Source organism: Dermacentor silvarum, chromosome 4 (genome assembly GCF_013339745.2).
Source record: "Dermacentor silvarum isolate Dsil-2018 chromosome 4, BIME_Dsil_1.4, whole genome shotgun sequence".
NCBI lineage: Eukaryota > Metazoa > Arthropoda > Arachnida > Ixodida > Ixodidae > Dermacentor > Dermacentor silvarum.
This window is the reverse complement of record NC_051157.2, coordinates 83,058,050-83,072,026: the sequence shown is the minus strand read 5'-3', so window position 1 is coordinate 83,072,026 and position 13,977 is coordinate 83,058,050. Positions and strand designations below refer to the sequence as shown.

Sequence of the window (13,977 nt, the reverse complement as noted above, 5' to 3'; positions counted from 1 at the left end):
TGACGAAATGTGACGCGCATGACATTGCCGACCGATGGGTACAAACCAGAATTTGCGTCTTTGGTGCACCTAGCAGACGTCTAGACAAGCGTTGCATGGAGCTGCGGCGGCATTCAGCTGACGCGGCCTACGCTGCCGCCGCTGGTGCTGTTATGTCCCACATATCAGTTCACCGGCCGGATAGAAATGCGATAGTGCGGGCCGTGCCGTTTCCACAGACGGTGTGCTCCACGTTACACCTCGTGACTCGCTGTTTACTGTTTCACAGCGCGGGGTGTTCCCGCTCTCACGACATCGGAGATTCCCCCCCGTTCGCAGCGGACGTTTGTGGTCGCCGACGCCGCAGTCTGACTAGCGGACCCCTGTTACGCGATGCTCAGCTGTCACATGTTACCTGGAGCTGTATGGTCTTCGATGGACAAATTTCGGGGATGTCCTCTCACTTCGCGCAACGTAGAGTCTGCGTGATGCCTCACCATAGTGACGAGCGTCGCTTCGATTCGCTCATGATCGATTCTACGCGAAAGTAGCCGTTATGTGAGGCATGGGAATTTGGTTGGCATATCATCCGCATGCTAAATCGGTCTGTCTCGCCCCTGCTGCTGAAGTGACTATGCGTCCAATCACGAGCTGCGCAAACAGCGAATCGGAATCAGCTAGTGAAAAGGGAAGTAAAACTGCAACTTCATTTCACGCCACAATTTTTAGGTCACAGAGGGGTGAGTGTCGTGCTTCGTGGTGCCGCTTATGTATAAGTCGGTTGAACGAAGCAAAGGGCATAGAAAGAGGTATCGTCGACAGCGGTATCGAAAATAAGACCTTTGAATGTTGCCGGGAAAGTCCCAGTTCACCTTCGCCTTTAACCCCTGGCTCTAAACCTAAAGCTCCGCCTTTCGCGTGGCTTACCTCGTCGTGACGTAGCTCTCATGTGTCATCTATGGCTTCAAGCATAGTACTAACGAATACCCATTACTTTCTTATTGGAAATGGCACTGAAACTTGCTTGTGTGAAGTTTTTGACCGCAAAGAATAGCGCTCTCCGATTCGCTTGACAAGCGTCCCCTTTGGAGAAGCAGTATCTTTGGACCCTGGTGCCAGTCGACGTCAGCCAGAGTGTTTTTAAAGGCACTAGTGCGTTTTTTTTTGCCTGCTTGTATTTTAAAGCACCGAGACAGCGCGAAAGACTAATCGTCCTCAAGAGCCTCCCCACGTGTGACAGACTTTTTTTTTCTTCTTCACAACGTTTCTTGTCTCCTTATTTTTTTTATCCTTTTCTTCTTTACGCAGAGCCAAGTTGTCAACAGTCCTTCTAGTTAAGCTTTTTGCCTTTCACCCCCTTATTTCACTCTATAACTTGTATAGTCAAATTTCGAAGGAAACTCGCATTGGTTGCTGAGAAATAAAGGTTCCCGTTTAAAGAAAAATTAGTATAGGACAGGAAACCTGGTACCGTAGCTTGCACCGTTTGGTCGTGTGTTCCGAAGTTGATAGGCTAGGTGGTTTCTTTTTTCCAACGATTTCTCGCAAATAATTTCTTCCCTTCGAACCCCAATAGTTTTATGTGTAGCTTCATGCTACTTTGAGGTGGATGGCCAAGTACCGTTTGATGAATCGACATTTATACTCGGTGAATTTCTGAAAACTCACTCTGTTAATAGTTCGAAACATTCGAACTCCGTTCAAAGTGTACTTAAAAGGGGTCGTCGTTTAGTGTGGGCATAAGAAACCTCCTTTTAAGAGATAACTCTCTGATCTAAATTATTGGTATTTTTCATGTATGTTTAGGGTTTTGAATATGATCTTGTATTTATTATTATCTTTTTTTTTGCAGTCGTTAAAAATACCAATTTTCTGGTTTTTCTAGGGAAAAATGGCAAGGCCAAATGCACCAGCGCAGAACAATTCTAAGGAGGTCTCCAATGGTCCAAAATAGAGGGCGCAGATCTACAAAATCTGCAGTTAATAAACATTGGGAGGATATGGTTGTATATGGCTGAACTTCTTCCACTTGAGTTATCACAAGTGTGTTGTAGTCATGTTAAAATATATGTAGTGTTTCACACGTAGTGTTTGACTAGGATGTACATGTCTGTGTCCTTGTCTCGTATAGGGCGTGTTCTACTATAAATATTAAATAAAAAGGTGGGACCGATATGTTTACAAGCAGTCGCTTTCTATCTCTCTGTCTGCACTCGAGAATTTTGCTTTTGTTCCGTAGTGATGGTAACAAAAACAACACATTGGATTCAGACTTTCATAGAGAAAAGGAAGCGTGTGAAAATGCATTCGTGTAAAGCTACGCTGCCATGATTGAAAGATTTCCATTAGTGCTACTATGTGGACAGAAAATGTTCATTTAATCGCGTGCTAAAGTAACGCGTCTTAACATTACGAGCAAACGAAGTAATCGAAGTACACCGAAGAAAACATGCAAGTATGTGTATTAATTAGTGTGCCGCATTCTGAAAGACGTGCACTTCACTGTGTGTGCAGATAGAAAATCTCTATCTGCTACATTAACAAACGTGTCAGCTTTTGAAAGTAGGTTCCTGAAAAAAAAATGCAGGAGACATCGGGCACCGTAGATTATAATGACGGTTTCATTGCACGGCGTATATTTCGGCCTTTTTATTACACGAAAGAGTGGCTGCTTCCTCGTAATTGCGTGTATAACCGGAGCATAGAACTTGTCACTAGACATAGCCTGAAGTCAGCGTGATCTTATTTTATTGGCGTAAACAATGCGAGTGACATCCCTTGCAGTAGAAATGAGCTGTCATATCAAGATTAGGTGTGTAAAAAAGAATCACATGGAAACTCTTGATCTCACCGACCCTTTCTTATCTCCTCGTTGCCACATTTCCCCTTTTGCAAGTGCATAGCATCCAATCAAGAGCGGGCACAGCCGCGACCAAAGCACAGTGAGAGGATCGGTGGGCGTTCGCGGACCTTAAGGACCACCAACGCCTGGTGGACAGTGCCATGCTTACAGGACAGGGCCCTAGACCTCCATAACTATGAGGTCGCCCACCTCGGGCTCAAATTATACAAAAAGAACAACCGGCTCAAATGATAAAATAAAGTTCATTCTGTCTCTCTCTCTCTGAGATTTTAAGCGCTAAAACCACGATCTAATCATAAGTGATACTAAACAGCACGAAAGAACCCGGGGACAAAAAGCAACCAGACAGCACAAGCGCTGACTTCCAACTGACGATATTTATTGAGGGGAATGCGACTATGTACACATGCGCGGAAAGATTTGCATGAAACCAATTTGCAACGAGAAAGAAAAAGAATCAACAAAATCCAAGAAGCTAAAGAGTGAAAGCTTAGATAATCAGAGACGCACAATGCGCATGCTTCCAACTTCCAAGCATCAGAGTTCTTTACTGGATAACGCAACCGACACTTTGTTCACGCAGGCGCATTTTCCCCTAGTCATCTGAGCTGCCTCACTGATTAGAAGCCTCTGTTAAACCTTACATTCACAAATCACTGTGGTTCGCTGGAAATGTGGGGCACATGCGCACGTGCTGGCATGCAGAGGAAGAAAGTCCTCCTTTACATTTCACACATTATTAGCGTGCTCCCGCAAGCACTCATTGAGGCATTTTGCCATCTGGCCCACGTAGCACGCACCACGAGGAACTTCTGTAAACGACACTCTGTGTACGCAATCCACGAACTGTGTTCTGTGCTTAACGGAACAATGGTTCCTGCTTTTCTTAACAGGGCAGGTCCTTCTCGCCAACTGAGACATCTTGTTAGGAGCGCTGAAAACGACTTGAACGTCCTAGCGTTGTCCTATTTTCTTAAGACGATGGGACGCGCAGTGTATGGACGGTATGACGGCGACAATGTCGCGCTTCTCGGCTGGAAGCATGTGCCCGTGCCATGTGATCAAGGCAGTAGTTTTCCATGTTCGTAAGAGACCAGTTAACCATAACAACTGAATTGTAAAGGATGATTGTTGTTGTGTTCGAGGAGGATGAAAAAGTAAAAAAGAAAGTAATGCGCGCTGTCTACAAAGTTCATGCATGGGCAGAGACGTGAAAGACTTAGCGCGACATAGACGAAGGAAAAAGGACGTTACAGCACGAAGTGCACATCATGTTCTTCCATCTCTCGTGTTTGATCATGACGCTCAGAAGCTTTCACATCCAATCTCATACAAGGCTGCACGGATTTAACGAGGCAGTAAGTGGGCGCGTGCGTTGCGACAAATCGGGTACTTCATTTTTATTTTTTTATTTTTTTGTCATTGCTACTTCAGCTCTGACTATAGGTAATAAGTTCATGTCGCTTGCAAAAATGTAGTTACGTAACGCCCTTTGGCTTTACGAGAGATAGGGACAGAAAATAATATTGCTGCTTTATAAGCACATGTGTCAGCCTCTTTTCCTTTTTATATTCCACAACGACATGAATGTAAGGCTGTCGGTGTAATTGCATGCAGTTCTTCCATAACTTTGTTGTTTTTGCGAGCGGCAATGAAAAGTAAGCAAGACAATGCACGATTCTGTGTAACAAATTATGTTGCCCACCATTGGTGTATAATGTGGTTGGCGTATGAGCTTTCTAACAGCAATGATGGAACACTAGAATAAATATGTTTACGTTATGTAACGCCAGTTCCGGGTTATAATGTAAGTACATCATGACCTGCACGCTGTTGAAACTTGGACGTCCTTTAAAAAATTCAAGGACAAGGATAAACAAAAGCTGATGCGCTTGAATTTTGTGTAGTTTAGGGGCAAATGTGGTGGAACGTTTACTTGCGTTTGCTTACGTGAGATGAGAGATGAAGATGAAGCTAACACTACGAAGTGACAACACAAACGTATTGCGACGAAGCCGCTATGGAACGCATGTACTATTTTTTGTCGGTGCCTTGTGGCTACGCTATACAATAAATTACACCCTTTGGGGCATATCTTGTCCCGATAAAATAATCGCCCTCTGTCTCGCGTGCTTTTGCTTTCTTTAGCGGCTACGTGTCTGATAATTCCAGGCCACGTACGGTACGCGCGCCATCAACGTGACATAGCGTTCTCAACATAAAAGTAGTGAGCACCGAGATTTAAAGATAAGAAGCGCAAGAAAGGCTGATGGCGGTTATTGTTCGAGGACAAGATACACCCCAAATGGTGTAAACGTTTTTTAAAGAGCAAGACTGGGCACTGACGACCGTTTCCAAAGGTATATATGTAGCGACATAGCCATTTAGGCCTGAAGAAACTTCGATATTGATTCTGCAAGTCGGATATTTTTGTCCGATATCTTTGTTTCTTTTTCGTTGCGGCTCTTGCTAATGAGTGATTCTCAATAATAAAACATTTATTTACTATGCGGCGTAATTTATCCATCCAAGATTAACATGGCCATATTTGGACACACAGTAATATTCTGCGTGGGTATTACCTGCACCTTCCTAAGTGTGAGAATGAGCAGATATTAGTTAGAGAACTATATTTCTTGTCTAATAAACAAAGAATCACATTTGCGTGAACGTGACACCATGAGAAATCCGCTACTGGGCTTCCTAGTTTTCTCGCTACGTTGCAAGCTTTTTCTTACATAAGCAAAAACCCCATAGAAAAAAAAAAAGAAGGGAAACAAGCTTTGAAGCAGAATACTTCTACATCAAGTACGTAACGTTCGATTACGTGTAGGACTTCGCAGCATTTGTAACGCCACGAGGAAGTTGAAAGCGAAAGGACCCCGCTGAAAGGATTCAACCGAGACGTGCTGAAATCGAAGGCCACCTGTTCAAGCAGGAAGAAAAATACACATTTTAACCCTTTCACAAACCTTCCTCTACATTGAGGGCTTCCACAGAACTGATTTGCCAGGAAGAAAAACGTCGCCCGTTTCACCGAGAGTGGATACATAAAAGAAATATCGCCGTTCGGCGTTGCGACACGAAGCACTTCTCAGACTCTTTGCATCTGGCTGCTGCGACAACCGAGCGAACGTGCCCTTAAGGCAATGTCTCGTAATCGTGTTTCTCTCGCCTCTTTATGATAGTTGTGCATTGAGGAAGTGCGTTGCGAACGTGTTGCGAGCGTGTCACGATTTTCTGTCCAATAAATCTCGGCCAGTTCTTGTATTACGAAAAGATCAGCTGCATGGCTTCGACGCTGGAAGTAGTACAGCTAGTACAAAGTGTAACTTTGTTTTGCCACCTTATGAGTTCGCGTTAACTTCTTTTAACCAGAAGAGAGTAGGGATGCCGTGGTATACATTTCGGACGGTTCAGTTTACGAACACAGTGTCAGGACAATGATGAGCAGAGAGAAAGGTGATTCCTTTGAAGTCGTGGGCTCATTAGCATAGAATTAGTTGACTATCCTACTGAGCAAAAAAAAAAAAAAAAAGGAAAAAGAACACGCTTATGGTATGGTTATTTATTGTTGGTGCTCGATGATTCATTCACTTTCTTATTGTATAAGCGGTATGCTTTCTTGTCTTCATCATTTTCGATTTTGTTCTAGCGCTTCTTTAGTCGCTTGAAACCATTGACTGAAACAAAATTGACTGCATAGTTGCATGCACGTTATTTTAAAGAAACTGCAAAGTGGTAGCAGGCAACGAGTTTGTCAGGTAATCTGACTGAAACAAAAAAGTAATGTGCTGGGCTCTTAATTGTAGAATTTCGCTTACACAAGAGCACTTCCTTATTGGGTACAGTTCCGGTGCCCCCAATCACGATAGCGATTAGATTAATAACCACCGCCATCATAACACGATCGCGGGAAGCACTTATGTAAAAAAATCTTTCGAGACACCCGCCTTGGACCGTTAGCTTCCTGACGGCGTCATGTTACGTCAAGGAGTTTCGAAAAACAATAAGGAGAACGAAATAAATGTGCCTTCAACTTTTTATACGTAACAAATCACATTTAATACAAATTGATGCCACATTTCGAAAGATTTCCAGGTCGAATGTCAAATAAACTTCTACTGCTCCAACTATAATGCATTTTATAGGCCTTCGAATGCTTACTCCTGAATACTGCTTGGTCAATGAGGTGCTCCAACAGTGCAATACATAGTTAAAAAAGAAGACGAGTACGCATTTTTATTTTTGTAACTTTATAAATTTATGACGTCAGGTTTGGTTAGGTTCACGCGCCTACACATATAAAAAATTTTAAATCTGGGGCTTTACGTGCCAAAACCACGATTTGATTATGAGGCACGCAGTAGTGGGGGACTCCGGATTAATTTTCACTGCCTGGGGTTCTTTAACGTGCACATAATGCACCGCCTATATAAGCGTCCTTTGTTCTGGAAAAGAACTGGGCTTTAAGTAAACGCTGCTCCTGTTTTTCCGTGTTGTTCTTTATGTCAATGTCTTCTTTGCAATCGATTCTCAGTTCGTAATGTCATGTGAAAAGAAATAAACTAACATGTTGTTGCTCTAAATCATGTTTCTGCTTGTTCGTGGGCAATGAGAACAGTTGTGATTTACGCACATAGGCGTAGTGAAAGTCTGGCCTGCACGAACATCAGCGCGAGCCGCTATGAAGGCACTGCTGCGGCATTTAAAAGACACCGGACTTTAGGACAAATTGTGACTACTGTACACTGTGTGACGCATAATGTTTTAGTGGGACGTTGACACTGCGTAACACTATGAACCGTCTTCGCAGGCTGTGTGACAGCGCCCACAGAAACACTTCTGTATTATGTATGTGTGTTTGCGTTTTGTTTTTCTTTTCTTTTGGTATTCCGTTTCTTTCATCTCTCGCATCCCTGTGCCCCTCCCCCTGTTACACAGGGTAGCCAACCGAAGATAATCTCTGGTTATCTTCCCTGGCCTTTCCTTTGCCTCTCTCTCTCTCTCTCTAATTTAACAAGTACGACATTTGGGATAATTTGCACCAGCTAATGAATCCGTTTCATTTTCGCCAGAAGCACCACAGAGGTTGTCTTTTATTTACTTTTTAATACGTGTTTATTACTCTCATATTCATTTTATACAATCACCTTGAAACAACCTCCAGAAGCCAAATAGTAGTATAACGCCCCTCTCCCTGACGTCCATGGCATTTTAATGGTCAAGCGACCTGCCATTAATAGCCGGGAAGTTGACCCATCTCCCGTCTTTCCATAACGGATAGTGAAGCAAGCTGTTAGCGATGAGGTTAAAGTTGAACGCTTCCCTGTCTCCGTCAGCAGTGGCGCGCGGCACCTGTTCCTCGGATATTTTCTATTTTAAAAACAGATTCATATGCCACGCGTCACTCCGCCTGGCTGCTCGCCACAGCGCGTCGACCTATAAGCAAGGAGGCGCTTCTTTACGTTCTCCTTGTCACGGCGTGACCACATTTCGAAGCCTGGTACGAGAGAACAGTCGTGTTGATAGTAGCGTATTAGCCAAGCGATGCTTATAACAACACGAATACATTTTCATCCACGTTCTCGTAGACTGTCACATGTCTCGCAGATTCTAGATAATACGCACGTGCATTTTTGTTATAAAGGCCTCACGTAATTTTCACGTTTTAAAAAATGCGAAGCGTCGCTAATCTGTTGGAACGCAAATTTACAAACTAATGAGGGTGTATTGATTGATGGAGTTTGACGTCCTGGTGCAATGTAGGGGCAACGTGCTTTACGGGACACCGGAGCAACGCGTATGTGGCGAACAAAAAGTTTTTTTTTTGTCAGCTAAATATAGTGAATTCGGTGATTTCTCTGTACTTTCGAATCCAAACGTCGCGCATGGTTGTTGTAGTATCCGAACAAAAAGCAGAATTACCAAAGAACGCCTGCTTTTCCCGCATATACTCACAGCAGAAGTTGTTCATTAGGTAACAGCTTTACTACCATGAAGCCCGCACTGGGCAACTTTCATATACTTTGCTCATATGATTGCGGCAAGAGGACCACTTCGGCGTAATATAAACGAACTAGGGCTTGTTCTCGCGAAGTATATAGTAACATAATGCGTTCCCTTGTTGCGGATGCGATAGCAGTTAATGAGCTTATCTGTATTTTACGCGTTCATTGAAAACGTTTAGTGTCCGTTTGCCGGCTGTCGAAGAGGACAGCGGATTTGTTCCGACAGTTGGATTCGCTCTCTTGACTTGCCGCCCTGCTCTGCTGCTGGACACGACCACCACGCGCCAAACTGCTACGTAGTTGGCAATCTTATATATATATATATATATATATATATATATATATATATATATATATTAGTTTTCACGTGACGCCCCGAATAGAACTTCTCATCGGGCTAGTCCCCAAACATGGTGGCCACTATTACGTCAGTACACTACATTATGACACGTATATTGTTTCGCTTTGTAACGGTGACCGTTTTTCGCCGGATGGTCACTGCTATCGATTTGTCGCTCGGTGCTGGACGTGTCGGTTGCGCCGTCATCTTTCTTGTTTCTACAGCGTCTCTACGCGTTAGCATCCCAAGATGGCGACCACGGTGACGTCAACGTTAAACCATCTACATGTGCCTACTTTCACGAGTCTTTTTCGTCTTGTCAAATTTCTGCATCTATTCGAATCCAGTGACGCAGCAACTGGAAGCATCACTGCTTGAATCAGGTTACAGCTCGTAATAAGTGAGCAGTTCCTCCCCATTTCTTTTTTTTTTTCAACTTTTTTTTTTTGCAACCTAGCCATGTCGCGAAACACGCATGTGAACATAACGTACAGGTCGCGTTTTTACATCAAACAAGCTGATAGTTACAAGAGATTCTCTGAATAAAATTTAGTGCTTGTTTTTCGTTAGCATTAGTAAAGCCATACATGATTCAGGATACCTCCCGACGTGTGCTGTGTTGGGCTTTGGACGGCGCTGGATCAGACTTTTGCTTCTCTGCATTTTACACCCTCTGCACTGTGTCAAGCTCACCGGAAATACTCTGTCCTCGAGGTGGCCACCGCACCAACTCTACTTAGATTTAGATAACCCGCAACACGACTCGGCCTATTCGGGAAGAAAATTACACCCAAGATTCGTTGTTGGGCAGATTCTTTACGTGCCAGGGCGTGAATATTCGTTCCTCCTGAAAAAAAAAAAACTGCTCCAAATATATTTTTTTACTGCGAGTGATACTGCGCTACTTGTTGCTGTGAATGCTTCGCACTTCGGTTGGAAACAACCTGTAGTATGTTTCTTATCAATCCAGGCAACAATGCTACGGAAGCGCAAACACCAACACTATGACTGTATAGAAGCAGTGGCGGAAGCAATGACGGCGATGCGTAAACATTATTTGCTTATGCATTCATTTTGCCTCAAGCACTCATAACTCGGCAAAGGAAAGTAGAGAACATAAAAATATAAACCATGATAGAACAGCTGCACAGCTCATTCTGGATTGTGATCACGAACAGCTGCTTTTGAACAGCATGTTTAAGAACACAACGAGAATTACGGGCATTACGTGTTTCTAGGGAAGGTAATATAAATTCTACATTCATGTATTCACAGTTTTCGCATAAGCGAAGAATGGTCCAAGCGAACTGAAGAATGATTGCACCGTCAAAGAACAACCCACACACTGATACCAATGAATATAACTTTTCGTACGTGATCCTTTACAATTACGCCGTACTTTAGAGGTCATTTCAAAGAAGATGTCATTTTGTAATAAGGAAGTAAAGTATTTCTGACTTGCAAGAACGGCTTTTAAAGCAATGCGGCGTCGTAGCACGTAAAAGCAAGACTGAATTTTCATTCGCCAGGGCTCCTTCGTTGTTGTAGGCTTCAGCGGCGAGTAGGTCGAACACGCTTGATGACACGTAAGAGGAAAGAAGAAAGAAAAAGAAAAAAGAAAAGAGTGGTGAGGCTGGAAATGATCCGAACTTCATTAGCACCTCCCATGAGGTCGTCACTAGATTTAGGCCAACGCCAGTCACGACCACGTGGGGAAACAAAAATGTGCTCCGTTCGAACTGTCGCGTTATTCTAACCTTCGTGCAAGTACAGACAAATAGATCGTGGTTAATACCGAATACTTTGACTGCTTGATGAACGATTTGCTCGAGTATCATACCGATGTATCACTAGGGTATATTTTAAATATAGTCCTGAAATACCGTTGAATGACGCACCACTGTAGACTGTCTCAGTGACAGAAGCGTGCGCGGCACCAGAAGCAAGGTTACTTGCAGTGTTCCTGAGCTACGTTAAACATCTCTCGTTGTCCGACATCTTAACATCGATTACAAACGTCATTGCATTATAAAAAGGAAATAAAAAAAAATCGCCGTCTTACCCTCCAGTCGAGAAAGGGTCGCAGCCTGATCGTCTCGCCAGCCTCTTCCTCAGACAGGCTATCATCGTCGAAGTTTGCGTTCGGGTTGTCCATCGTGAGCTCTTTCCTTTACTTCGTTGCCTCTTCCCCAGACGGGACAGGCCCAGCTCTCGGCGCGAGTTCGGCGGTGGCGCAAGCAACAAATTGAAGAGCAGAGGTAAAGAAAGAAACAAGCGTGCGCCGAAAAAAAACTCGAACTCACATTAGGCTTAACGGCGACGATAGCGCGCACACGTACCCTGCTGCAGCGAAGTTTCCACCGCGACTCCTAGGCTTAGTGGGCTCTAGCACGGCGAAGCCAAGCATCGCCTCCGCGGCAGCGGCGGCGGCGAAAATCCTCGCTCGCGTGTCGCTTCGGCCGACCGCGTAGTGTGGTACGCTCCGCGTGCGGAGTCGATGCTTCTGCTGCTGGTGGCGGTAGTGGGGACGCTGCCGCCGTTTCACGCGCGATCATCAACGCGAAATGAGACCAATGATTCTTTCTTCTTCACTTTCCTTTTCTTCCTTCTTCTTCCTCTTCTTCTTCACCCGTTTCTCCGTCTTCCAGGAAAGCTCCGCGTCGCGTCCTCACATCGCGCACCACATGAACTTTCGATGCCGGAGGGCGTCCCGTGCGGGCCAGCAGTTGTGGCGGCAGGCGACGTCGTCACGCGGAGCGCAGCGGCTGCGGCGGCCCACAACAAACGAAGAACCTGAGATCCGCCACGGTCGCTTCCGGTGGCCGGAACCGCGCATGCGCCCGCCGCCGAGGACGCGGGGGGGGGGAGGGGCCCGACGACGTCACGGCTCGATCAATGATGCGCTGGGGATACATACACCAACATGTAGGCCGAGCGTGTCTTGTAGATTGTTTCTTTATCTATCGCGCGCTCTCTCTATTTCTTTTCTTCTATTTCGTTCTCATTTGGCTCACCCGGGACCTGCATCGGCGTTGGAGTGTAAATCAATACGTTCGTGCGGCGCCCGAGGGTGAAAAAGTGAAATCTGCTTTTTTTCCTTCTTTCCACTAATTGACCGCTGAGTGCTGTTGGGATGACGGAACAGTCGGGAAGACGGCAGTCGGCGTGAAAAATGAGGCGTGACTATAAGTCGCCCGTTCAGAATGTCGTTCGGAGACAGCAACCTGTGTAGCTTGAATCGCGCGCCATGACAGGAACTTCGTGGGAGAGGATACGGGAAAAGCGGTGACGTGATCTGGATTTAGTGGAAATTAGCGAAAAGCCAAAAGTGAGTTTTTCTTTCTTTTTCCCTTAAGTGTAACGTTGTCAGCATACAGCACGTCGAGACAGATATTTAAGTAGGGACTCCTTCTACTTCATCATCATCATCATCATCGTCGTCGTCGTCGTCATCGTCGTCATCGTGCACGTTATTATTTCTACTACTACTACTGTACTACTACTACTACTACTACTACTACTACTTAGTCATTCAGTTTTCGCTGTGAGAGAGGAGAAAGCTCTTCCCCGTTGTTTTATGTATGCGCCAGCTGGGGATGAGCTGCATTCTGTTAAATTCTTGCTGGGTAATATAGGAGAGGGACTAAAGAAAACATTTAACGGTACTGAACCTAAAGAGACCACGGTGTGGCTTTCCGTATACAAGCAAGTTTAGAAGCAACAATAATATAATTACAACAAGAACACCATAATGATGTGAGGGAGTTTCTGGTAAAACTGCACCAGGGCTACGAGAAACATCTTACCAAATGTGCCGCGAAAATATCGGAGTTTTGCTTTATTTTGAACGGTGCCCAGAAAGATCACAGCAAAAATATTTGGCTTCGATAACGCTTACGCTTGGTACTCCGTACACCCGGAGCTTCTTCACTGCAAGGGATTATTTGTGGTCTTTTCAAGCGTGTCTCTGTATATGACGTAAGCATTGGCAATGCTTGGGTAAACTGTGCGTACATTCCGACTCAAAGTAGCGGTTTGGGTTCCTTAAGTGGCGGTATTTTTGCTGCAGAACGTCCTTAAATAAGGCCATAACAGCTGATCAATGGCTTTTTCTCTTAGACGGGCCAACGTGGAACTGGGTGTTTCCCTAGAGTAACTCATTCCGTCACTCAAGGTAGAGCTCCAATTCGGGCTGGATGGTTGACATGTATGGTAAACTTTTTGAACTGCGCTAACCCACACTGACGAAGAAGAGGCATACAAGAGGTGCGCCGGCTCACAACTGAGTGTTTAATGGATGAAAATGACATATACCCAGAGAAACACGAATGCATCTGATTGGCCATCCAACCACGGATAAGTTGACGTCGAAAAGTAGAGCGAGATAGGGTTTTTAGATGCTACTTTGCGACGTCAACTTATCATCTTATTACTCATGATCATGATAATTTCTTTTCGCGCGTCTCGGGCTTACGGCCGTCACTGCGCGTTGCATAGCGCAACTTGCAACACCGACACCGCATTTAAAATGCCGACAACGCGTTCCACCGCGTTCCAGCAGGTTACGATCGCCCAGCTTCGCTGTTTGAAGCGTTGCGCGCGGCTGAGTGCAAGGTTAAGCGTTGTTTTTTTTTCGTTTCAAAATAAATGTCTGTTTTAGCTTAAAAGACGATAAAACTAATCATAGAGTCCAGCGTTACGTACTCTTACGCTGACGAGTGGATCAGCAAGCCATCAATATTTCAGTATGTTAAGGAGTTTGAATACCTATGCACAATTGAAAA

The 13,977-nt window shown here is 44.7% G+C and overlaps 1 protein-coding gene across 3 annotated transcripts in view; it reads right to left on the bottom strand.

The window, feature by feature from the left end:
* LOC119450314 (sodium- and chloride-dependent glycine transporter 1) overlaps positions 1-13,977 on the bottom strand; it is a 122,902-nt gene that overhangs the window by 51,366 nt on the left and 57,559 nt on the right. The window contains exon 1 of one of the 3 annotated variants that reach the window (XM_037713740.2): positions 11,256-12,044. The exons of the other annotated variants lie outside the window; for them this stretch is intronic. Within the exon in view, the coding sequence (XP_037569668.1) occupies positions 11,256-11,348 (93 nt within the window). The 5' untranslated portion in view covers positions 11,349-12,044. Of the gene's footprint in view, positions 1-11,255; positions 12,045-13,977 lie in introns of those variants that run through there. 3 annotated transcript variants of the gene reach the window in all.